The sequence below is a fragment of the Squalius cephalus genome, assembly GCF_949319135.1.
Source record: "Squalius cephalus genome assembly, chromosome: 17".
Classification (NCBI taxonomy): domain Eukaryota; kingdom Metazoa; phylum Chordata; class Actinopteri; order Cypriniformes; family Leuciscidae; genus Squalius; species Squalius cephalus.
The window spans coordinates 5,644,024-5,671,335 of record NC_137138.1 but is presented as its reverse complement, the minus strand read 5'-3'; the positions used below and the strand labels follow the sequence as shown (position 1 = coordinate 5,671,335).

Here is a 27,312-nt window from a genome sequence, read left to right as displayed (position 1 = left end):
AGAATACTTTGTTACGCAAAAAACCAACAAAAATAACGACTTTATTCAACTCTTCATTTTCTTCTGTGTTTCTCTGAGTGAATTCACGTAGTGTAACTGCGCAGCGCTTCTGGGATGTACATCAGAACGTAGGCTCACTATTGGTCAGCATCACACGCATGATCAGTGTCGGCCAATAGTGAGCCTACGTAAACTAACCCTTTAATGCAGGAAGCGTTCTGACCGATTCAGCTAGTGACTCAGTTATTGTTCTGATTGATTCTCTGATTGAGTGAGTGAGTTGTTAATGCAACTTTAATATTATAATGTTGTCTAAGGACTTCATATGTTTGTGCATGCATTGATGTGAGTGTGTGTGTGTTTCAGGCTGCAGTGTGAGAACAGTCATCAGAGGCAGCAGCTGTGTGACACCCAGCAGGTGTTGCAGACCGTGCGTGTGGAGCTACAAGTACAAGAGCACATGAAGAACTCCACACAGACTCACAAAGGTACATTCACATGCACTGAACATGCTCACTAGGTTTGAGACACAGCTCATAACTGTGTGTGTGTGTGCAGGAGAGGGCCGTGGGTCTGATTATGAGGGCGGTTCAGCAGTGGATATGAGTGAGCTGCTGGGTGAGATCAGACAGCTGCGTGTTCAGCTGGAGAGAAGCATCCAGATCAACACCACACTGAGACAGAGACTAGAACAAGAGCTGTTGACCCGCACTGACCACAAATCAACCATTAACATCAACTACCTGCTGCATAAAACAGGTACACACACCAACTCCAATATCACACTCGATGTCTTTATGGGAAATGTGTTATTTATAAAGCAATGAAGCTGATGAGGCTTACAGTGGTTTTACCATGTGAAGGATTGTTTAAACCACTGTAACGCGTCAAAGTGGCAGTAGCAGGATAAGGAAGGGTTCAATAAGTGGTTGTTACTGAAAATAAATGTCTTTCTTTCAGATGAAGCTGGTAAATCAGACGTTCATCACTTACAGACAGACGCGTCTAGTGCGGCACATGGTACATATCTTTGTCTTTTCTCTCATATTTGTACATTTAATAAGATGCTGATCAGTTCATCAACAGATTTAAATTGCAGTGATGGATCTAAAGAGCATGTCCTAAAATCAAATGAACAAAATAAGAGGTCTTATGGTCTTAGAAATAAACTTCTTCATTTGGATGTATTTTTTTATGTGACCACAAGATATTTTTTTGTGAAATTCGCTGATAAACCCTGAAAAATCAAATGTTTATTTTCACATGTTGGTCATGAAGTTATGTTTGTGTTCAGACAGCGGTAGTTCAGCGGACTCTGGTTCCCATGCTCCGTCTCGGCTGGTACCGGGACACCGGCTGTGGGCGGACCGACGAGGCCGGCACGTTCTGGGTCTGATAGAGGACTATAACGCCCTGCGCAAACAGATCAGTGAAGCCAAGAGACTCACTGCAGATCTGGACACACAGATACACGACTGCGGCAGGGTGAGAACACACACACACACACACACACACACTGAGTCTCATGTGTGTTAGGCTCATGTTTCAGCACTGAATGTGTTTTCTACGGTGTGTCAGGCTGTGGATCAGCTGAAGAGCTTCTCTGGCGGCGTCAACACCATGCAGCAGGTTCTGGAGGAGGCCGCCCGACTCCTCAAACTACTCTGGAGAGTCTCTCTGCCCTCTGGAGACGGCACACACACTCAACAGGTAACACACACACACACACACACAGTCGTCCAAGTGATGTTGTCATGTGAAGCTTAAATATAATGACTACAGAGTAATGAAGGAAGATAACTGACAAAATTAAATAAATTATCAAATACAATCATTAAATAAATATCAAATAAACATATGAGATGAATTAACATTTATTTATTTAATTATGTGTGTAATAAAATACTATTCTCTTAAAAAGTTAATAATTGTTAAACTTATTTAAAAAAAAATATTTATGAAATAATAAATCAACCTGGCCACCAAAAAACACAAACCCATGTGTACTTTGTAGAAATAAGTTTATTTTTATTTATTTATTTATTTGGATTAAATCCCTTGTGAAGTGTTCCTATCCTGAAAAAAAAAAATACAATAAAATGTGACCATAATTAAGGTGTGAAATTAAATAAATATATATATATATTTACTTTTTAACTAATAAACATAATAAATAAAAATATAAGATAAGAAATCCACCCTCATTCATCTGAAGTTTAAAAACTATGATACATTTGAATTGTTTTCCCAGCAGTCCTGTGCTAAGTCCTGTTTCTGTGTGTGTGTGTGTGTGTGTGTGTGTGTGTGTGTGTGTGTGTGTGTGTGTGTGTGTGTGTGTGTGTGTCATCAGGACGATCTGTTGAAGAGTGAGGTCAGTCGTCTGAAGAGTCGCCTGTCCCAGCAGGAGCGGATGCTGACCGGAGCCGTGAGACGCCTGAGATCCACCAACCAGCTCAAAGAGGGCATGGAGCGCATCGTCATCGACCAGCGTAAGACACACACACACAGACACACACAACACTCGCTCATCTAGAAGAATCATGTGCTGATGTTTGTGTCCTGTGTTTCCTGCAGTGTCTCTGACTCACGGCGTGCTGAAGAGAGCCAGAGGAAACCTGGAGGTGCGTTTGTGTTTCCAAGACCCAATAAACCAAACCAAAGAATCCTGAAAAAATATTAATCAGGGTTTTTACTAAAATTAAGCAGCACAACTGTTTTCATCATCAATAATCAGAAATGTTTCTTGAGCAAATCATCATATTAGAATGATTTCTGAAGGATCATGTGACACTGAAGACTGGAGTAATGATGCTGAAAATACAGCTTTGATCACAGGAATAAATTACATTCTAAAATATATTCACATAGAAAACACTTATTTTAAATTGAAATATTTTTTTTTAATTCTGTATTTTTGATCAAATAAATGCAGGCTTGGTGAGCAGAAGAGACTTCTTTCAAATACATTAAAAAATCTTTCTGACCCGAAACCAAATGTGCATAATGCATCCACACATACATGTGCGTGAGTGACATTAAAGAATAAAATGATTGCAAAGTATGATTTTGTTGACTTCGTTTTTGAATGGCAGAATTAATTTATTGTAATTTATTTATTTATTTTTTGGAGGCTATTTTTTATTTATTTATTTATTTTTTCCATTTACTGTATATAGTAAACGAAAAAAAAAAAAAAAAAAACTAGCCTCCAAAAAATACTAATATTACCATTACCATTTCTTACCATTTTTTTGGACTTATAACATTTATTTAAAAAAATTGCAGTTTGCTGCTCTTTTTGTTTTTTACTTTACCATAAAACGTAAAAAGAACCACTAAAATAAAATTGAACAAATTGTTCCATTGTTTTGAATGTCTCTTTGTAAAGAACATTTGCCTGGATCTATATATCTATATTTATGTTTTAAGGGTTTTCTTCTCTTCCCTCTCCTTTCTTCCTGATATTAATGCTCTGTCTGCTGTGCTTTATTTCACCTGTATTTCAGTCCAACTATCTGAATGTTTTTGGGCTGAAGGGTCTGCAGGTGGAAGGTCAGTTTAATGGAGGGTTGTGCGTTTGTGAAGGCCATTTGTTTCTTTGCATGACGATCTCTGCATGCTCCTTTTCCGGTTTTGTGTCAGCTTGCAGTTGTTTAAAATCTCCAAAGCCCATATGGAAAGGTTTTTATGCCATGTTTTGCTCTTCTGACCTTCATTTGCTGCTGGGGAGTTTTTCTTTTTGTTTCAGGCATGTGATGCTCTGCATGGACTTTATTGATTGATTGGCATCTCAATAAGTCTCTTGAGTCTTTTTACCTTTGTGTTTCTGTAGGACGTCCCACTGAATGGCCAGTGACCAATCAGCAATCGAGGGGTGTGGCCAGTTCACCGCAGCGTTCAGGCAGAAGCTCTGCATGCAGTGGAAACTCCTCCCACTGCAGCTGTTAGACACGCCCACAACTGATGTCATTATAGCGATGTCCTCGCCCTCTTCATTTGCCTTTTTAATTTATTTTTCTTTTTGAGGTACGCTGATGGAAGTTTGGGCAAGTATTTGCACATATACAGTAAGCATTTAACTCATGTAAAGGGAATGTTTTTTTAATATTGGAAAAGATTTTCTCCTGTAAATATTTTGAACTTTAGTTTTATACTGTTTCCCTTGAATGTTTTTAAGCAGTCTCATGTTCACTGCCTCCATCATCCTGCTTCACTCTAGTGATGATCTAATCTTGTGATGGTACATGTACATTAATGTAGCAGACTGATACGAGTAAATGTATAAAACCCTCAGAAGACTCTGTGCTTTTATGATAAACTGGTTTGATTTTAATCTAGTCTTCTCATACTGTAACACTGTTTTCACTCAAATACAAAACTGTAACAAGACTTTTAGTTAGATTTCATTTTACATTTGCTACACATTCACAAAATCACACTGGCAAAACAGTGTAGAAACTATAAAAAGCATATTTTATAACATTTTCCTCATTCAAAAAAGCCTACTCCATATTTGCTGTGAAAAGAACCTTAAAGTGACTCAGGATTATACTAAATATAATGGTTTGAAAAAAAAAAAAAATGGAAAAAAAATGAACCCACACCACTAGATATCAGTTAAACATGAAATATAAAAGACAGTAACCAGCCTCATGTTCAAGATTTATAGCATCATGATACAATAAGTTTTACCTCATTTAATAATCTAGGTTTATATTTATTTACAAATACACTATTATTAATCGATGTTTGTTAATGTATTAATCTTGAACTAATGTATTAGTATATGTATACATTATATGTCACAAAAGTGTGAAGTTATAATTATAATATACCCATGCATTTTTTAATGCATAAAACCTTATTACATCTTACTATAACCTTACTATATGTACTATAAACTCATGTGCTGGAAAATAAAGGGATATTAGTATAGTGTCCATGCACAAAGCCAGACCATATTCATGTTTACTCTATTGCAGTTTATTATGGTTATAAGACAAATATATGGCAAATGGGAAATAAAAAGGTTTAATACAAACGGCTATGACAAAATTATATACTGTACATGTAACTACAAAAAACATTTAAATGTGCTTTGACAGTTTTCAAAGCTGCTGTCAGGCCCATGTGTGTTTTCATGAGGAACGGTAATGGTCTTAAATAGAAAAGGCCCTGTGTGCAGTCCAGGTCACGCAACGAACTTTGGCACCAAAAGGACGATGAAGCCAGAATCACTGAAACTGATTCATTGTTGTCAAGTTTCCCTTACACTGTGATTCAGATCTCTGAATCCGCTTTTTCAAGTACTGCGCTCTCATCAGAGCAGGAGGTGTGCGGCAGCGAGCGCATCAGCGCTGGACGTGCCGGACAAAGGCTTGGACCAGCTGGATGAAGGGCTCCTGGCCCTCCGGTGCACCCTTGGATCCTGGTGGGGGGGGTTTGGTTTGTGGTGAGGGAAGCAGCCCGCTCGCTGGGGAGGAAGGGGAACCTCGGCGGAAAAACCGGAATAATGTGGACAATAGTGTACTCTGAAACAAAACAGAAGAGACAGGATGGAACGGACTGGATAAACATCTTAAGCAAACAGGTCAAAAACACTGTAGAAATGCATTGTTCACATTCAGCCAGGACCGTCCAAGAAAAAAAAAAAATTCATTTTAATAGACTGACTCTTGACTCTCTCTCTCTCTCTAAAATTCTAATGTATATATTTTTTGGCAAATACTGTGTTAATTTATGATTCTTTTTCACAGCAAATGAATGGTAGGTTTTGTAAAAAAAAAAAAATATATATATATATATAAATCATTTAATTTAGTTTTTTTTTTCAAGTAAAGACTGAAGACCACTGTATTTTTGAGGACTATTTTGCACTGTAACAATTAAAGACCAATACATTTTCACTAAAGTAATACTGATCATAACTTGAAAGAAAATAAGGGAAAAACAGTCCAAACAGGATGATTATGGTTTTACAGTAATAATAACCCACAAATTTAAATACAATAGATTCATGGAAAAAAACAAAAAATCTTTAATTGTCAGAAAATTTGATTTTGATGTCAAACTAATTTTCCTTTTATTTAGTTAAATTATAAATAAGCATAACTAATAAATAAAAGGGTATTTGTAGGGAAAAAGATAATTTAAAATGTCACAGATGACTTAATAATAATAATAAACTGATTTATTTTCTTTCTCCATTTGAAGAAGTGATTGTGGCGAGTAACTCACCAGCTCTGAGCTGAGCTCCTGTTTGAGTCTCTGTTTGTCTCTGGGCAAAACTGAAGGATCCTTCAGACAACGGACAGCCTGAGAGATCAACACGTAGAAGCAGTTCTCCATGGAGAACATCAGCAAAGACCTGGAAGCAGAGAGCGAGAGATGATGAGATGCAGTCCAACTGAAGGATCAACAGCAGAGTGACTGTATCACAGGTGTTTGCTGCTCACTTCAGTGCTTGTGTGTCCTCAGAGGAGACAACCGGCTCTTTCTTCTTCTCAATCTAAACAGAAAACAATCAAAATCACCACTTTAAATAATGTGAAGATCTACAAGAGAGGAAAAGGGGAAAGTGCAGCACTACCTCTCCCAGCATGCTCAGCGCCACATTAATAGTGGCCATCAGAGTGCCGAACGACGGAGCCACATCAGAGTCAAACGCAGGAGTGGTGAAACTCAACACAAACAGAGTCCTGTACTCCGCAAGGTCCATAGACTAAAACACACACACACACACAATATATGCATGAATATGAATGAATATCTCTGCATGATTATGAATGAGTGATATGTGGGTGTGTGTGTGTGTGTGTGTGTGTGTGTGTGTGTGTGTGTGTGTACCTGGTCCAGTAATATCTGACAGCAGTCGGGTGTGAAGTGCTGTAACGTGGCCAGTGTTTTACTGAGGATCTTTAACAGGCTGCACTGAACCGCCTGCAGGGCTTTAGACTCCGCCTCCTCTCTCTCGCCCTCCACCTGCTCTTTAGAGGCGGGCTGAGCGGCACGCTGGGGGTGTGGCCCCTGAGGAAGCCCCTCCCCATTCTTAACCTGGGCAAACAGACACATATATTAAAGCAATTGAGCACAGACAGACACTAAGATCTTGTCCACACTAATACATTTTTGTGTGAAAACGCATCTTTTTCTCTCTGGTTTGGCCTTCCGTCCACACTGAGACGGCTAAGCTTTTTGAAAACGCTCTCCAAAGTGGATACATTTGAAGCCGCCCGTTTTCGCACTGAAGTTTGGACTGTGAAACCGGTGTGGTGAAGAGATGAGTCCCAGCTTAGGACCCAAGCAATCCGATTGGTTCAAAGCACATTTTATAGGTAATCGCTTTAGTGCCTGGTTACAAATCCAATATCACTTTATTATAGAAGTTGTTTGAACTACGTTATAACGACCATTAATGTCTTATATAACTTACATGTTTCATGTACTAGTATATAACCAAAGCTATAGATTATGAAATTAAACATTTCTCGTTCTTAGTGTTTTTTTTTAGTTAGCTTAGATAGTAGCATAGCATACAGCTATCCGAAATGATTAGAGATAACGTTTTTTTCACCATCTACGATATTTTTCGATAAAAATCTTTGATAACAAATATGATAATTAAACAATTCTGTTTAAGAATTATGACATGCTTGTAATTAAAAAAAATTACATTATGCCTTATTACTTAGTAACAATTAATGTCGCAAAGCATTCCTAAAAATGCAATTTCTTTCACTTAAACTATAAATAATCGGGATAAAAATAAAAGATTATTACATGAATTAAAGCTTGATTGATTACATTAAGAATCGCGAGAACAGTTTTGATCAGGCATTAGCCTGGGTGCCAGCCCGAACCCCGCCCACAATATTTTTTGGTCGGGAAGTTCGGTCTGGACTCGCTCCGTTGAGGAGCTATTATGCCCGAACAAAAATTGTTCGGACCAATCAAATTGTCAGGGCGGGCTTTATACGATGATGGACAGATGAGCAACGGTAACGTAATCACCTACGTCACCAAAGAGCGCTTGATTTGAATTAGTTTACAACAAAGACGAGTGCAGCTGGAGAATTGAGATTTCACGAGTTCACATTTACAAATAAGTCAGATAGAATAAATGCATATATAAGATTTCACGAGTTCACACAAATAAGTCAGATAGAATAAATGCGTATATGACGTGCTGTCCGAGGAGAGGGCTGTGGGCTCGGTAGCCATACTCCCCCCGTGTTCCTGGTTGTGAGAGAACAAGACAAGAGTGAGGATTCGGGGTGGTGGAGGGATGCTGAAAAACTGTCAAGGAGTGTTAGGTAAGTTGACAGAGTGAATATGCTTCCTCATGCTGATATAGGGTAACGTTAGACATGGTATTGTTTTATGACAAGTTGATATTGGATTGATTATTTGTACGTGCTCCTCCCGAACTTTGTTTATGAAACATCATGTGTAGATTCCGCCATCGCGTCTGTTATAGAAGATATCCACAGCGTATTCATTTTAAAAGAGGAACAGAGAGCCGCGACATTTTGTTGGTTGAAAATATGAATGAAGAACATGCGTCATTTACTCCGTTGCTCTGATTGGTTGTAGGTCTATCCAATTGAGTGCAGAGTTTTTTTTTTTCCTGGTTCGGTTGAGACACGCCCCATAATCAAATCTCTATGGAGCAGTCTCAGACTCACATTCTGACTAGAATATGAGTATGACGAAGTCAGGCTAATCAGGCATACTACTGGGGTCCTAATCTGGGATCTCTTCACACAACGACGCATGTTTAGTCATGTGACACACATTGAACCCATAGATATTCATGTTTATACTGTATTGTGCCTGTTATGTGCCATTCACTTTCACACGGTTGCTAAAATATGTTCCTTTGTACACTCTTCATATCACAGTCCTGCAAAGATGACGGAAAATATACGCACATTTGCTGTCCTGCGGCAAAACATGAGAGCAGTCGCGATTTAAACCAAACATATAATGGTGAGTGAGTGCGACCTCGACCCATCAGTGAATGGGGAGATATTTTGCTAAATAAAATGATCCTGCCAGAAGAATTGCGTGATAACTTGATTATGTCTTGTTCCGTCTGTATCGTTTCAGTGAGCTTTCATGAGGGTTTACGCATGCGCAGTAAGGTGAATTTAGCGTTTTCCCACGTTTCAGTGTGGATGAGAAACTACTGGAAAATGCTAATGTTTTGAAACGAAAACACCTTTTTCAAATCTATTCGGATTATTAAAGCCTAAAGATCATCTGTGTTTCGCTTCTAGCGGTCTCATACCTGCAGGTAATGGTGCAGCATTTTCTTGCTGTGAAGGAGGTACGTACACGTCTGACACAGATAGCACAGATTCACCTGAAACACACAAACACAAATCATTACTGTTGTGTAGATCAGAGGATCACAAACAAAGCCCTGGGACATGTAATCTCAGGGGGGAGTTAAGTATTTAATTTAAGTTAATATTTCAATAAGTTAATGACACAATTGCATGTTCACGATTCTCTGATGTCTAAAGTTCACAAATAAAGCTTCTTATTTTCGTGAGTGTTTCATTGATTTTTTTTTTTTTTTAATTATATCTATAGTATAGGGGTGCATGGGCTGGCCTAAAAATATAGTGTGATTTTTTTCATATATTTCATGTCATTAAAAACGGTGTCATATTTCTACTACACTACTAAGAACGAAGACTAAACTGCCACTGGAAATAGTTACTTTTTAAGGTGTTCGTGTTTCACTCTTTACAGGAACCAAATAACACAAGTTACAATTCATATAATTATTAATTCATTCACTTTCAAACGTTCGAATTCTTGAGCTTTTGACAAAGTTTTCCAGTTTTTATTTTGGCACAATATCAGTAAAATGCAATCAACTTTTTGTCCACAAAAACGTTAGAAATGACACAAATGTGAATGTATATAAAATTAACTTAGCACACATTGCATTCCTAAACGCATGTTAAACACTATTACGTTGAACGCGTGTAAGTGAACACAGTGTCACTCTTCACTCTGACACACGCAGAGCAACAGACTCAGACTTAAATTGCAGCCTTTGATTTGATTTATTTTAATGTTACGCTGGATTGAATGAATGAACATGTTTTCCTGGACTCATGAGCCCCTGTCTAGGGACCCCAGCTGTAGTGAACAGTACCTGTACGTCTCTCAGAAGCTGCGGCAGGTGGAACTGCCACTCCTTGCAGAAGTTAGAGAGCTGGAGCAAGAAGCCCACCGTGTGATCGGCCTCATCCAGACACGCCAGAGACTGAACCGTCCTCACCGCATTCAGACACTACAACAACATATGAGAACAACTGAATTCACATCATTCTTATTAATCAACACTTTCAATGAGCAGTTATGTTGTCACGACAGAATAGGGCAGAAAAAAAACATCAACGTGCTCATTTTTAAAATGTCACAATTAAAAAAAAATTCATTTAAATTGTAAAATATTTACACATCATGGTAGCATTTGTTGTATTGCTATATCATAATTGGTAAGAAAATAAAGGGGGGGAAATCTAGACAGGATAATTACTGTCTAACAAAATATGAGAATTAGTATTGAGGGTGGGAAATAAAATAATAAAAAGATAACATTACATATATAGATAGAGAGATGAACAACTTTAACAACTGATTAGAAACATTAAAACAACAGATAGAACAATAGATGGATTAAAAAAAGATAAGATGGATGGAAAGAATGACCTATAGAACAAAAGATAAAACGGTAGATAGAATAAGAGATAGAGAAACAGATAAAACAAGAGATTTATAGAAAGATAGATATATAGATTGATAGAAAGATACAGAGCAAAAGATATAGAATAGATAGAGATATTAAGAAGCATAGACAGATCGATAGACAGAATGGGAGCTAGAACAAGTTATATATAGAACAATAGATATATAGAGCGAGAGATAGATAGAATGATAGATAGAACGATAAATGATAGAACAATCGATAGAGCAATAGATTAAATGATAGATAGATAGATAGATATCTCACACACCTGCAGGATGCGCTCCTGGTGCACGCCCACAAAGTCGAGCGCCTCATTAATGAAGTTGTAACGGAGAGTTTTCAGGAGACTTTCCATCAGAGACAAACTCAATCTGTACACACCTGGCCAGCTGGGGGCGTCCTGAGACTTACGCACAAACGCCTGAGAGAGAGAGAGAGAGAGAGCAGGGCTTATATACGACCTCTAACCCTCTTTAGAACAATCAGGTTGAAGTCTTAGTTTAAGTCAGTACCTGAGTGGCTCCATTAGCTGGACCCTCATACACACTGAGGAGAGGAAGACAGATGCTCTGGATCACTCCGGCACCCGCCACTGCTGCCGCCCCCTACAGATCAGGAGGAACAACATCACAAACACTTCATGCACAAGAGCACTGAGAAGTCAGAATCATTTTTAGCAAATCAGGTTCCCAGAAGTCCTATTGTGTCATTTTTCAATACATTTTTGAAGTGAAATACACATTTAATTTGTTTATTATCTCAAATTGATGTCACCCATCTCACAGTTATACCCTAACTAAAGTTTCATGTAATAAAATGTAATGAATTAAAACAAGAAATATCTTATTTAGTTTTAGATTATTTTAATGCTTATTTTGAACTATCTTGAAAGCCTCTATCTTTAAACTATCTTGAGCCTCCCTGGTTGAGAACCACTGATTCAAAAGTTTTGCTTCCTCAGTGAGTCAGACATCACTCATTAGTGAAGGGTAAAGCTGCTGAAGCGTCTGATTTGTACCTGCGGTGTTCTCGCGAGTGTGAGCAGCAGATGAAGCGCTGCCTCGGTGAAGTAAAGGTTCTGTTTGGAACGCAGGCTGAGTTCTAGAGCACTCAGAACCGACGGCAGAACCGGCAGCTTCCGGACCACCTGCAGCCACTGCTCACCATCCTCATCAGCACGACACAGCTCTTTAGAGAGATGAAGAGCTAACACACACACCTGAGACAGAGAGAGATCCTGGTTAGGCATACGATGTACACTAGCATACTGCACTATAAAATACTGTGAACAGCATACATTATACACTAATCACTCGAGTAGTATCCTACATTATTGTCACATGATTTTACTATAATGAAATAAAATGAATTAAACAATGAATTAAAATAATAGTATTTTAATTCAGCAGGAGGCATTCAGGATCAAAGTGTTTTTAATCCTATTTCTTGTCTAAGAACAATGTTAAAACTGTTGCTGATATCAGGACAAGTGAAGTGCATTGAGGGATACAATGCCAACAGCATATTTGTGCACGTTATACATAGAAACACAACTCTTCTTAACACACTCACTGAGTCTCGCTGGTCTTTCTGGAAATGCGGGCTGTCTGTCTCCATGCTGTCCTCCTGAACGTCACCCCTCTGGATCATGTGACGTGTGCTGTCAATCAACGCCAGGGCTTCGTCCTGAACCACCTCACACATGCACAACAGCAGCTGGGGAAGCTGGGTAATCTCTCCTCCTGAACCAATTATTGTTAAACAAATTGTTAACAAAACAAACAATATGCACACGGTCGGTGGCTCTGTTCCAAACCCCAGTGCGCTGCCTACCTAGACTATATTTTTAGACTTCATTAGTTATTTTAGCATCATTGAGATACTATTATAGTTTTTATTCTTTTTATATATTTTCAGTTTTTTTATTTTAATGCAAGGGGACGATTCAAAACTAAAAAAAATCCAATTACACTTCAAATATTTTTTCCTGAAGATGGTTTGTGTCATTTTAGGTAGTTCTTATCATGATGATGTATATTCAAGTGTTCATTTTTCCAATAAGTTTGGTTTTAGTTACTTATTTGATGCTATAAAACCAGGGTGTAATGTCATGATTGACAGCTGTGATTGCGATGAAATCTGCGGGACTATGGGCGGGACCTTAATACTGCGGCTCCACCTCAGCATCACTACTGCGCAGACTCTTTCATCGGCAACGACTGTATTTTTTGTCTTCATTTTTTTTCTACAGTGGAAGTAAGTGTAATCTTTCCTTTTTTACACTCTATGATAATAACCCTGACTTGGTTTTTGGAACAGAGCTTGGTTTTTCCAAACAAACATTCAGACTGACCGTTGAGTCCTTGTATATGTAGAGCTAAGATGAGAGCTGACAGGAGTTTGGCTTTGGTTCGGTCCATGAGCTGTTGTTCAGCGTGCAGAACGCTCTCCATCATCAAAGACAAGGGCGTCAGTAGTGCTGGAGCAGACACCAACACACTGACAAAAACAACATCAACATCATGAGTTATCATGGAAAACAGGACTTTCCTGCCCTTTGAAATAAAAGGGTTTTAAATATTATATAGACATGAACTGCACACATTTACACAAGTGCTATTTAAGCATCATTGGCATACTATTATATATTTTTTTATTATTATTTTGTTTGTATATTTGTATCTTTTAATTTTACTATATTTTTGTCATTTGTATTAGTAATTGTTTTTTTTTATTTTTTTAAATGTCTATCATATTTAGTTCAATTTTAAGTTAAGTAAAATTATTTTCTTTTGCTTTGACAAGTAGCTGAAATAAAACATTTTTTTAAATTTTTTTATTTTATTTTAAGTAACGAAAATGTTTTTAATTGTTTTAGTTAACTATAGTAACCTTGATTTACAAGTCAACATCTATTCAGTATTCAGTAACTTGGCAGAAACGTTGCTATTCATTTTAAATGTGAGGCTGTGAGCCACTACAGAGGTCATGAAGAAAAACACACACCTTTTCCACTGTTTGAGGAGGATGAGGAGCAGTGTGACCATCATTGATCCCAGACGCAGACAGAACACAGACTGAGACATCAGCAGCTGAAAGAGAGAGATGATCACACTATGACCCCTGGCATCCTGCTCCTGGAGGGCCACTGGCCTGCAGTTCAACTCAAACCCCAATGAAACACCTGAACCAGCCAATCAAGGTCTTACTAGGTACACTAGAAACTTCCAGACAGGTGTGTTGAGGAGAGTTAAAGCTAAACTCTGCTGGACAGCAGACCTCCAGGACTGAGTTTGCACAACCCTGTACTATGCTGATGTACGGGAGTTTGAGGTTTTTGTACTGATGCATTATAAGCGTGTGTGTTAGTGACATAGCTATACATCTAAAAAAGGTCTTAAGTTTTCTTTTAGCAATAAGGTCAGGACTTAATCTTTAATAATTACAATTGTCTTAAATTAAGAACATTAAAGTCCCTATTTAGATAGCTAGAGGTGGGAGCTTTTATGTTTAAGGGAACTTACTGCTGCTTTGGTACCTTCCAAAACGTCCATGAAAAGCTTCTGCCTGACAGTGTCATCCTTCAGATGCATCACCTCAGACTACAAACACACACATACAAGATTGGTTATGATAAACACAGTACCAGCAGTATAATTGCATTCACATTGTGAGGCATGTGAAGTTGAGTGTAGCTGCTCACATGACTGGTGGAGAGTATTAAAAGCGTTCTCCAGGCAGAGATGAGCATCTGAGACTCAGACAGAGAGCGCAGACCCTCCTCTTCACCATCACACGCCACACACACCAGATCACGCACATAGTCTGACCAGAACTCATAGCGGCGCTTACTGCTGAAACTCTCTAGAGCCGCTTTCAGCGATGGATCCAACACGCCACTGAGAGAGACAGACACAGAGAGATGCACAACTGATGTGAAGCATGAAAGTGTGCAACTGTATTGGGGTTTGCAAACAGAAACATGATAAAAAACACACTGAGGAGTGTCCACACAGGATGTGTTCAGTCTAAACATGTTTTATTTATTTTAAAGCAGCTTTTTTGCTGGCTGTTTTTGAATGAAACAGCAAATTCTGTTTGTACATGCTTGTATATGGTCATACCTGACAACATAGTAGATCTCAAGGGCGATTATCTTCATCACAAAGGCACAAGACTCCAGAACACATGGCTACACAAAAACAAACACAAAGAAACAATCATACTAGAAAAAAATACTGTAGTTATCAAGAACTCAACTATTCATGAGAACACACCAGACCGCTTTCATATAAAACTATTGCTACTATCGGCAATCCGTTACTGTAAGTTAATGTATAACAAACAATGAGCAATTCATTTGTTACCATATTTTATTCATCTTTGTTATTCTTAGTTAATTAGTAAATGCTTTAGAAGTATTTTTATTGTAAGTTCATGTTAACTAATGTTAACTATTTTTTGCCTCATGAGAACATCCATGAATGTCCTCAGTCTGTCAGAATTAGCGCAATTCTGGAGTCAAATGTCTTCAAGCTATTACCATTAACTATTTATTTAAACACATACCTCTGTGGTCTCGGATGGGGGAGGTAAGTTTCCAAATAAAGGAGTTGTGAGGTTTTCCCAGAATTTTTCTCTGTAACGATAAATGATAACAAGCTTGGTTTAATTCAAAATTTTGACCAACCAAAACCAAATGATGGTGGCTATCCTTGACCAATCTAAGTGGACATACATGCTTAAAATGATCTAACTCGAAATAAAATGCTAAAAAACACAAATCAAAATTCACTAAAACATTAAAAAATAAGAAAATTATGAAAATAATGAAAATTTCTATTTCCTCCCCTCAGTAACTGCTGCTTTTAATTGAAGAAAATACAGTTTTTTGAAACTTGTCAAATCACAAAATGAATAGTGGTTCATTAAATATATCATTACTCCTAGTTTCTATATATATATATATAAAAAAAAAAAAATTTTGAAAACAAGCAGCTTTGTCATAATTATGGAAAATTAGTTCAAAAATTGATTTGGACAAGAGATCTTAAGAGTCAAAAAGGTTGTTATGTGCGAGACACTCACTTGGTCCTGAGCACAGAGAGAGCGCTGTCCCGTCTGTCCTGCCAGAGCGCGTGGAGGAAGGCCAGTGCCGCCCTCTGCAGGAGAGGAGGACACCAGTACTTCCCCTGCTGCTTAAAGTCCAACAACTCCAACACCACCGACAAACAACTCCACGCTCCCAGAGAAAACTCCTACACACAGAGAGAGACAAAACCAGACAGTCACACACTGCTCAGACTCATTCAGCATCTCACACTAAATCTATGAGTAATTGTATCCCCTATGTGACCTTTGCCCCGTCGCTGCCATCTTTGGCCTCCAGGTTGAGGAAGAGCTCAATGAGTCCGGGTTGCGTTTCCACAGCCACGGTGAGGAACTCAAGTATGGTGACTTTAATACGCATGTCTTCAGTTCTGCTCTGTAGTCGGGTCAAAAACGCATCTCTGATGGCAGCGGCGTCACTGCCCAGGCAAGCGTACACAGACATGGGAGCCACCTGTACACAGCACACACAAAGCACAAACACATGGTGACTTCTACTGATATTAAATTAGGATCACTATAATACAATTATCATAGCAATTTAATTACTATAAATATGTGACCCTGGACCACAAACCCAGTCACATGGGTCAATTTTTTTAAATTGAGATGTATACATCACACGAAAGCTGAATAAATAAGCTTTCCATTGATGTATGGTTTGTTAGGATGAGACAATATTTGGTTGAGAAACAACTATTTGAAAATCTGGAATCTGAGGCTGCAAAAAAAACGAAACATTGAGAAAATCGTCTTTAAAGTTCTCCATTAAATGTTCGCGATTGTGCTGCATTCATTCACAAAAATAAATGTTTTATATATTTACGGTAGGAAATTTACGAATATCTTCATGGAACATGATCTTTACGTAATATCCTAATGATTTTTGGCAAAAAAATAAAAAAATCGATCATTTTGACCCATACAATGTACAATGTATTGTTGGCTATTGCCACAAATATACCCGTGCGACTTGTGACTGATTTTGTGATCCAGGGTCAAATATGAGATTAACAAACTTATTTCAGTTAGTTGCCAAGGCAACATTTATGAATTGTTTAAATTTTGTAAATTCCGTTTTTCATCTAATATTTACATGTTATTCCAAATTTATTTTTAAATGTTTTAGTTAACTCTAAGCCTAAAGTTACACTAAAACTACATTTTTTTTGTCCCTTTATGAAGCTGTTTTCCACATGAGGAGTCAAGAGCATTACCGTGGCAAGTCTCTTCAGCAGCTGTATAGCAAGTCGTGGAAGTGCTGGGTCGTGCTTGTGGTAAATATACTTTGCCAACACCGCGATCAGGTTATTGCCATGACCACCTGTAAGAAAAACAAAATCTGGTGTTGGGAACATAGCAATATAGGAAAAAGGTCAAGTATTTATTATTGTGAGCAATCCCTGACAAAACAGTCTGATATTTCATATCTCCCATGCACTGAAGTGTGTGTGCTAACCGTGATGTGTTAGAGCTTGCTCCAGAGGTGAGGCCGTATCAGACTGCGGTTTGAGTCTGATCACATTGTTGGTGACTGAGAACGCCAACTTCACTGTCTGGATCAGAACTTGACCAGGTCCCTCAGAACCACCACTGCAGACAGACAGACAGACAGACAGAATTAAATCAAAAAGTTTTATAATACAATTATACCAAAAAAAAAAAAAAAAAAAATTTTTTTTTTAAATGAAGTCATTTTCGGTTTCGGTGCATCCCTAGTAGAGTTCTCAACGGGTCGGGTCGGCCCGACAAACCCGACGGGACCCGCGGGTTCGGGTCGAAAATATAAGCAAATGACTCGGGTCGGGTCGGACCTCGGGCTTAATCTTTTCCACTCAGTGAAAAAAAAAAAAAAATTATTAATCATCGCTGCTGTTCACCGTAAAGAAAGTCTGGCTGCTGCGTGCAACGTGCATCGTGTGGGCAGACCTGACGCGCGCTGCGTGCACGCAGCCTGGAGAAGAAGATGGAGTTGGTGAAAAGTAAACTTGCCGCAGGTGAATTCACCGTCGCTACTACATGAGTGGGAAAATCGGAGGTCTGGAAAGTGTTTGGAGTGTTGCTGGATTCTGATGGAAATTCTACAGGTTGTGTAATGCTCAAAATGCAAGGTGCTGATGATATATGACAGCAAAAAAACAGGGTCGAAAAAGTTTTCAGTCAAAAAGGCATATTTATGTAGCCTATTTATTTAAAGTTTATTGTTTCAGTTGTTTGTATTGTTAAAAGGCGTGAACATTAAAGGTTGATTTGAATTCCCGTCTGCTGGTCATAGCCTAATACGTGTATGAGAAAAAACGAAAAAAAAAACGCGGCGTCGATCGGGCCGCGGGCCGGGTTCGGGCAGATATTTCGTGTTGATGTGTCGGGTTACATCGGATCCGGGCTTTAAAAGCCACGGGCCGGGTCGGGTCGGGTTGTAATTTTCAGGCCCGTTGAGAACTCTAATCCCTAGCTCAATCAGTGTGTACCTGCTGGGCTGTGCTGCTAGCACCATGTTGATCGTGTCCACTCCCACACCCATGATGTTGACCACCGCCTGTCCTGCCTCTGTGTTGGCCAGACTGTAGATACACAATGACTGCAGACTGGGGGCGCTGCAGAGGTCACACACAGGTCAAGCATGTGAGAAAATATAACACCACCAAACTTGATGATGGCATATCATCCTTATCCTCTTACCTGCCCTCTGACTCCCCCTCCTGACTCAGATTAAGAATAGCATGAACCAGCTCTAAAATCAAACAACCTGAGACAGAGGACAGTGAAGAGACAGACCGTAAAGCAAATACCAATAAATCTAGAGAAATTGAAGAGTGATTTTTAAACAATTACGTTGTGCGAGTTACTCACCGATCGTCTCTCGCACTCCATATGTGTTGTAGCGCCATTTATGATAAGTAGGCAACATTTCCTTCAGAACCAGAAGCACACATGGGATGAGTCCTCTGCTCTGAGTACTGCCCAACTGACCCTGAAAACACACACACATCCCAACTTAACATCCACCACTGAAGTAGAGCTTCACGATTTGAGGACAAATATCTTATTGTATTTTTTCTGAAAAATGGTGATTGTTTTAAAATTTGGAAAAAAAAAAAGATCTAGGTAAAAATGTTTGTAATATACCAATGACTAAAAAATACTAATTACTATTTTTTTTAATGATTATTATTATTATTATAATAAACAAAATAACATGACTGTCTTAATTTCTTCATTTTCAAATGTTAAAAACATCAAGTTTTTATTTAGATGGAAACGCATGTAGCCCTTAAAGCTTATCTTTTGTTAACAAAAGCCGGTTTATAAGCACAAAATTTGGGAAGACGGTTGGTGCATGTTGGATTTATAAATGCACATTACATTATCTGACCCAGACTCAGAGAAGATGAGTGTGAATAAAGTTGTGTTGCAGCATTTACTGTGAACCAAGCCGCTCTGAGACACTGATAACACCAGATTATGAGCTGCTTGTGTGTAAATGAACTCAGTGTATCTACAATACAGACTTTGTATTGTAGTGATACTTGCTCAGGCGATACTTGGTAATTTTCACATTATTGATAAATGCATTACCTTGACGAGTGTGGTCACCAGTCTTAAAAAGGCAATGGTCACACTGTACTCTCCTCTGGGCTGTTCTATCAACACCAGCAGGTTGCCATAATTACCCGCCTTCATGCCCTCTGCACTGAAACACAAACCCCAAACATGTTATTCTTCAGGTTTCTCTGACTTCAACAAGTGAATATGATGCTGTTCATGTTCAACAGCTCTGCATGTGTCTGTGTATCACCTCATGGTCTGTGCCATGTTAGTCAGAGGAGTGGAGGCGAACGGAAGAAAGCCGGTGTGATGCAGACTGGACCAAACCTGCATCAGAAAGAGAGGTTGTTTAGTCTGTAGTTCATTGCTCTATATAACACTGACTAAGCTTTCATACAATAGTAAACATTTACCTTCCCAGGCTGCCGTGCAGCCAGAGCGATAAGGCAGTTGACGCAAGAAGTGATCACATCTACTGGAGGGTTAATAACAGAGGTCAACCTGACAGAAATCAAATACATCCTGTTATTTTCATTGTTAATGCACTGTTTACTGTTTGGTCTTCATGTTTATGTGTGCATCTCACCTCTGCAGAAGCATGTAGATCCGTGATGTGAGTGGCAGCAGACAGTCAGACACCGTCCAATCAGTGCTGATGATCTTATGAACCAGATCCAAGATGGGCTTTACTCTCTCACAGTGTGCCAGCACATCTATTCACCCCAGACAGATGTCAAAAGCAGGTGAACACAGGTCAATAATTTCAACAAAACAACATAGTTAAATAAATATAAGATTTGAGGGTGTGTACCTGCAGTAGAGACAACATGCAGCAGCATCTCAATCTCGCATGTGAAGAGAGTCCATGAGCTGTAGGAATATTCCCAGCGCACAAGGACACCCTGTTCACCCACTGACAGCTGCTTTACTTCACACACCTGTCCGAAACATCCCTGAGGCATCCGCAGGTTGGTCTGCCCTACACCTGAACATAAAGATAATACACAAAAACATATCTTTATGTTTTCATACAGAAACAGACACATTGTGTATGGCTTCCTGTGCTCAGCACTGACCCAGAGGGTAGAGGAGTTTGTGAGTCTGTCTCCTCCACAGAGTGCCATCCTCTCTGGAGATCACGTCGTTGGGTTTGTGCTTATAGGCCTCAGTGTAGAATGACATCTTATCTAAGAAGGTGTACACCTGAGAGACAGACCAAGAAACGTCCAAGAAATGTAAAGCATGTACATGTGTGTACATCTATAAACACACACAATGTGAGGGTAGTAACTGATTATAAAATCTCAATTACATAATCAGATTTCAAATATTAAGCAGTTGTAATTAAAATATATTACATTTTAAAATGCTCATAATCAGATTAGTTAGTTTTTTGTCAGCCTAAAATAGATTGTAAGTAAAAAAAATATATATTTAGCAACATATTTGCATGTTGATAGTTCTCAGATGTCGGTTAATAATCACATGACTTGCAGGTAATAAAAGAAAACATTTTTTTTGTGTTTTTATTTTAAAATGATTTATATTTTATTTACATTTTTTATGATTAATTGTTAGCTTTTGATCATCTCACGATCCCCCTGCAGTTCCTTCACAAACCCCAGTTTGGGAAACCCTGATGTAATGTTAAATGCACTTCAGGTTGTTGATAATAAAGAAAGAAATATACTTTCTCTTTGTATTTTTATATCAGTGTGGTACAAAATTAAAGTGGCCAGATTATATATACATACAAAGATGCACTAAAAATTGTTGATACCTTCTTAGCTGTAGATTTGTCAGACAGCAGTGCAGTGAGCAGCTGTAGTAAAGGTCCAGTCTTATATGGAAACACACCCACTGCACTGTCCAGAATCACACCCAGACCCATGTTCGGCTTCTGTAGGGCACAACCAGAGGTCAAAGTTCATATCACACAGGCATCTCAGAAAACACACACTCTGCACCCGAAATCAAATACTGTCCGAAAACATAGTATTTAAAAAAACAGTAGGCAAAAAGTACCCTGAGGACCTACTACTTCAGCCGAGATACTGAAGGGCGCATTCATTGGACACGTTACTATCCCATGAGTCTACAGGAGAGAATTTATGAATGGCAGTGAAGCCACACAACTGACGCTGGTAGGTCATGTGACAGTAAAAACAAGGTGGATGTAGTACATCTGATTTTCATTCATACTATACAAACTCGGCAAAAAAAAAAAAAAAATTCACTTTCATTTTCAACTGGTTTTATTTCCAGCATTTGTCTTAACGTGTCAATACACGTCTCTTGGGGGACATATGGTTCAATTCAAATTCAAAAGCAGTAGCTACTCAGACAGCAAGAGATTTTGGACGCGCAATCAGTAAAGAAAGAGAATATACAAATAGTGGAGTTGTATTTAATGTGCATCAACTGTTTTGCTCACCGATTCCCAGAAAAGCTCAGCCAGACTCGGTGCAGCAAGAACTTCACATGCTGCATTGATCAGGTGCTACAGACAGAATAATCATCACAATTAATTAATGAGTCCAAGTTGAATGTTTAACTTAATAACTTACCAGTTGAAAACTGTGTGTAAATGTGTATTTTTGCACCTGTTGGCTGCCCAGAGTGTCTTCTTCAAAAGAGGTGATGACAAAAGACAGGAGACCGTAAATACACATCCGTGCAGTGCTCGCTGTACACTAGAAAGAGAGAGACCATGGGCAGCATGTTTAAGTCCATGTTACCATCTGAGAAAAGTTTTTTTTTTTTAGCTAAGTAATTTGTTCCTATTACATAAGACAGATATGGAATTGTGCACTCTAATAAAGTTGTTGTCCTACAGCACCCTAGCATTTAAATGTAAATTAATCTAAATTAAAATGGTAAATCAAACTAAAGACAAAATCAAGGTATTGATACTTTGCAGTCACGTGATATCTGGCAAGCAACAAACGCGGTTAGTGCATCCAATCGCACAACAACTATCTGGCATGTCGTGTACACCTCAAAACACCAACTTTTGTATATTAAAACTGTTAACGTCCTGGCAAGATCCTTGATTAGTTTACTGGTTTTCGTTGCTAGAGAATGACGTTCTTGCCCGCCAGCCAGTACAACTGACGTTCACGTGCAAAGTATCAATAGTGAAACCAAATTTCTTCTCCCCACTCAATAACTATTGTTCTTATTGAAGTTTTTGAAACTTCCAGACACTAATCGGGGTTCATTTCATCATTATTTAAAAGCATTTCATATCAACACCAAGTTTCTGTTAATAAAAGTTTGAAAATTAGCAGTTTTGTCAATTATAACAGAATTACCAGAAATACCTCAGCCTATATGGGGGTTTTGAAAATCGTGCTGGACAACAAATGACCTTCAGGTCAAAAGTTGAGAACCACTGCTCTAATTAGGGCTGCACGATTAATCGCAAATGACATGAAATCGCACTTAAACCGATTTGGCTTATTGCGATTATGAAATCGCAAAGGCTGCGATTATTTTTTATGTGCAGCTTGTCATTGACGTACAGCTCTGGAAACGCTGCTCCATCTGAAAGCACTTTTGAGTTTGAGTCACTTATAACGTGCATTTGAAAAAGCAACACATCTTTGCAAACATGAGAAGCATTTATGAACCTCTTGCCCAACAAAAGACAACATTTATTAACATGCTTCTACTCCAAACTCACTTCATAACGACAGTTGAGCATCCGTCTATTACATGATGCCCATAGGGATTTCCTGGAAAGACTTGTGTTAAACAGATAGTACTTCTGCGGCAGGGCATATTTGGCGTGTCTGTGTGAGAACACCCTATGGCTTTCATATGGAGCAGCATTTACAAACGAATACACCAAGCTGCACTGACAAGCTGTGCATAAAATAATCGCAGCCTTTGCCAAATCGTGTGCGGTTTCAATGCGATTAATTGTGCAACCCTAGCTCTGATGTTTTGCAAGGATTCCTGTAACAGTGATAGAAAGCTGTTCTTACATTATTTCCAGCATTGCCGAGCGCCTGCAGCGTGTTGGTGAGGTACTGAAAGACCCCGAGCTGCAGCGTAGTGTGTCCTAGACGTCTGATCACAGAGCTGACTTCCTCTGGATGCAGTGTGTGTTGCAGCAGAACCCACGCCAACAGAACCGGACCGTGGTGAGAGATGTCACCAAAAGTCAAAAGCATCTGATCCACCTCCTGCACACACATAACCATTTTTAAAGAAAATCTCTAGATTTTAGGTAAAACAATGTTGAGGATTCAATCAGATTTCAGAGCTACAACTATCCATTTTTAATAGGTAATTTCTTACTATACACAATCATTAAAGTTTGGGGTCAGTACGATTTTTTAAAATACTTTTATTCACCAAGGACATTAAATTGATCAAAGAGATATAGTAAAGGCATTTATAATGTTACAAAATATTTCTATTTCAAATAAATGCTGTTCTTTTGAACTTTGTTAAAAAAATTATCAGTATCCACAAAAATATGTTTTCAAAATTGATAATAATAAGAAATGTTTCAGCATAAATATTTCAGCATATTAGAATGATTTCTGAAGGATCATGTGACACGACTGACTTAGACTGAGTAATGGCTCTTTTTTTTTTTGCTGTATTTTTTATTAAATAAATGCAGTCTTGGTGATCATAAGATACTTTTCAAAAGCATTAAAACATGCAAAATCTTTAAAAAGAACATGCACCTCAAACTTTTGAACAGTAGTGTACATTCAGTACCATGTTCAATATTCTTAAAACCAACCACAATTAGTTGCTGTATCTGAACTGTCCCTGGTCAGGATTACCTTGCAAACATCCTGTTGGTCATAAAACTGATGCTGTTCGGTTCGGTCCTCCAGAGCACATTTATGCAGGAAGTCGATATCCATCCCTTCCACAAGAATCAAAGAACTAAAATACCTGTTGGGAGGATGAAACAGTCAATTTATTATAAAACTCTTGTTTGCGAGTGTATGAGAGGAAAAGGAGCAGGTGACTGACCCAATGCGTTCAACTAGTGCATCCATGCTCTTGTCCACAAGGTGTCGATTGGTCTGCCGCAGTCCAAAGCCTTGCTCCTTAAACAGCCGTGTGAATGTGGAAAGGTCATTGGGCGGCATCTCGAAGTATGCATAATACAGGAACAAGATCTCCAGCAACAGGGCCTGCTCCTTTAGACACTGTACAAACCAGCGGGACACCTGCCTCTCCGTCTACACAGAGATGAGATGAATAGATCCTGAGACAAATTCTATAGGAGTAATTAATTGTGATGCTGCTCTGAACATAATCAGAGTACCAAACTTCTTCTCACCATCAGGTTTCCATGCGTCTCCCATGTTGGAGCTTCTAATTTGGACAGCAACTCAAACTGCTTCCTGTAGTTGGACACCAGATCTTTCTCCAGTTGACTAACACAGTTGGAGTACTCTGCCTGAAGTGAGAAAGAGGAAGAATTAAATGAATCTGGTCTTCTGACTGTCTGATACAACAGCTGATCTCTGCTACTGTTATTTACCCTGTATGGATGTCTCTCATCCTGGAAGTATGTGAGGAGGTGGAGAACGCAGCGCAGAACACACAGTCTCTCTTCATAGTAGTAATCTGCTATCTGTGCAACACAATTACAACATCACATTTCTATATATAGTCATTTTGTGCTTTTAAGCAACCATATTTTGTCTCAAGTACTCAAATACAAAGTGATTTGACAGACAAAACTGAAAAGACATAAGGAGGTCTTACCTTCAGAAGTAGAGCTTGACTCTGTCTCTCATCTTGCAGCACCGCCTAATGGGAACAAAAGAGGATTAATCATTTATTCAAAGTGAACACATCAGATGTACATGCGTGTGCCATATGAGGTCGAGCTCACCTTGAGTGTGTTTCGTGTGCCTCTGTAGTCCTCCTGAAGGTAACATTGAAGAATCTGCACGCTCTGCTGTTCATCCAAACCCTTACATGATAAACACACATTTATCCATTCCTGAAGTCTCAATCCAGCCAAATTTACCGTGTCATTATGTATGAATCAAATAATGAGAATGCAATGCATTTCAAATCCTAGTAAGACATCATCCTAGAAAGCATTTTAGGGTTTCAGAAGCATAAAAACATGCATATTACAACCAAAAAAACTTTTGCATTTTATGTTGTGGTCTAAGAAGGCAGCTCACTAGCATTTAAAACAAAGCCAATGTTCCCAGACACTTACCAGGAGTTTGCTGATCCTGAGTCCAAAGTCTTTGAGAGCTTGTGCTGTGTCTTTATCTGCTTTCAGCTTGTCTGCGGCCGACGTGCTGCACATAACATTTCAATACGATTGACATTTCATTCAGATTGAGAACAATCAGATCAATTTACACAAACGCTTTACAGTCCAACTGATTACAAATTGATTATTTGATTGCGTGTAAATGTAGCTATGGATACTTTCAAGAGGTAGAAGATCAAGTATATATCATCAGATAGTATCTTCCTAGCTGGATGAAGCCAATCTCATCTTTAAGGTTTTTTATTTCTAGGATTTTGTGTTACCTGGGTGGTTTGTAGAAGGACAGACCCTGCAGAAGTCTCTCCCAGTTACGATTCAATTCAGCTTCAATTTGGCCCTGTCAGATCATACAAATAAAATCACATTTCAAAAATGATGGACTATAAGATACATTTTACAAATATATCTCATCAGATCAGTGCCTTCTTAGAATAAAACAGCATTATTAATAGAGTTCCCTCACAGAATTCTCTATAATTAACTATCATTGAACATACACAGCTTTTAAATACAAATCTGTGTAATTAGTGTAATTAAATCACAGAAAAACATCAGAAATAATTGGTTTGTGTACCAACCGGTTCTCGGAGTGCAGATCTCCCCAGCAAGATAGTCCATAACTCTCGGCTGCTCCTAAATAAGTTTTTAAATGTGCCATTGTTAATAAACTGGATGGAGAACTTTTTTTTCTGCTTATGCTTTGCAATATGACAGAGATTCTTCCAGAACTGATAATATAACGTTTTACCATTGTGTCATTATGATTTTTTAGGTCCATACAGTATATAAATATAGTTCACCAAAAAAAAAAAAAAAAAAAAGACATTAAAAAAAACAAAAACATTTGTTTAAAATGTACATATTCATGACAAGTCGTGTAAGTGGTCACAATTTTTTAAGAACTGAAAATTTGTTTTATAAGAATTATAACTTGTCACAACTCGAGACAGCTCTTAATATTTAATGTCAATTTTCCATTTTATCCTATATAAAATATATATACACACCATATTTATGCATCCTACATGTGTATAGATTAGACTGTAATAGATTTATACCATCGTACACAACATACACGATGAAACTCATTCATCACTTCAAACTACTGTAATGTGTTCTAACCGACTCAGTCAAAACAAATGGAAATTTTCACAAATAATCAATATGAATATGCTTATTTTATTAAATGTTTGAGAAGTACTGGGTTTAATAAAAGCTGTTATAACTGTCCAAGTTAACATTTGAATTTCAGTAGCGCGGGTCTGCCAGCCAACGCACGCGACCGACTCGTGTTGCCGTTAAATGTCAAATAAACAGCTCGTCGAAGTCCTATTTCCCACGCACATTATGGCTACATACGAAATATAAAATATCGACATATTCTCCATCTACAAATTTCGCTCAAGCTCTTTGAGAACAACACTAGTAAGTTTCTCTTTCTTCCATTTTACCTGACACACATCTCCGAGTCCGCCATCTTCACCCGAATCACGTGACCAACACTAACGCGCACTCTCCTATCACATGACTTGATTAAATCCTAAAATACATATATATATTAATATTCATAAAATACTTATGTAAATATATACGCATTTAAATTAAAGAAGGT

At 38.3% G+C, this 27,312-nt stretch overlaps 2 protein-coding genes across 16 annotated transcripts in view; one reads left to right on the top strand and one right to left on the bottom strand.

Moving 5' to 3' along the window:
• The window catches only part of cdk5rap2 (CDK5 regulatory subunit associated protein 2), a 39,003-nt gene extending 34,686 nt beyond the window's left edge, over positions 1-4,317 (top strand). For 10 of the 15 annotated variants that reach the window (XM_079847676.1, XM_079847689.1, XM_079847685.1 and 7 more), the window contains 9 exons: positions 367-488; positions 559-759; positions 961-1,020; positions 1,295-1,485; positions 1,579-1,710; positions 2,351-2,489; positions 2,575-2,621; positions 3,507-3,552; positions 3,833-4,317. In XM_079847676.1, the coding sequence (XP_079703802.1) occupies positions 367-488; positions 559-759; positions 961-1,020; positions 1,295-1,485; positions 1,579-1,710; positions 2,351-2,489; positions 2,575-2,621; positions 3,507-3,552; positions 3,833-3,948 (1,054 nt within the window). In that variant the 3' untranslated portion in view covers positions 3,949-4,317. The remainder of the gene's footprint in view (positions 1-366; positions 489-558; positions 760-960; positions 1,021-1,294; positions 1,486-1,578; positions 1,711-2,350; positions 2,490-2,574; positions 2,622-3,506; positions 3,553-3,832) is intronic. The other 5 variants (XM_079847681.1, XM_079847680.1, XM_079847679.1 and 2 more) reach the window with 1 other exon arrangement.
• An 831-nt stretch (positions 4,318-5,148) lies between these two features.
• Positions 5,149-27,209, bottom strand: nup188 (nucleoporin 188). The gene is made up of 44 exons (XM_079847691.1): positions 27,152-27,209; positions 26,279-26,333; positions 25,964-26,037; positions 25,641-25,725; positions 25,302-25,382; positions 25,172-25,216; positions 24,945-25,037; positions 24,741-24,860; positions 24,428-24,639; positions 24,232-24,346; positions 23,416-23,616; positions 22,030-22,119; positions 21,861-21,926; positions 21,207-21,326; positions 20,503-20,629; positions 20,238-20,411; positions 20,013-20,139; positions 19,840-19,927; positions 19,677-19,753; positions 19,457-19,571; positions 18,731-18,851; positions 18,560-18,626; positions 18,349-18,474; positions 17,337-17,470; positions 17,095-17,201; positions 16,125-16,331; positions 15,857-16,026; positions 15,338-15,407; positions 14,893-14,960; positions 14,472-14,667; positions 14,293-14,370; positions 13,775-13,860; positions 13,122-13,267; positions 12,341-12,510; positions 11,787-11,987; positions 11,281-11,373; positions 11,037-11,189; positions 10,172-10,309; positions 9,290-9,364; positions 6,847-7,053; positions 6,590-6,721; positions 6,456-6,508; positions 6,238-6,367; positions 5,149-5,531 (listed from the first exon to the last, which is right to left on the bottom strand). Exons 1-44 carry the CDS (start codon positions 27,175-27,177, stop codon positions 5,352-5,354), a joined length of 5,199 nt encoding a protein of 1,732 aa, XP_079703817.1. The 5' UTR covers positions 27,178-27,209; the 3' UTR covers positions 5,149-5,351.
• Positions 27,210-27,312: the final 103 nt, after the last annotated feature.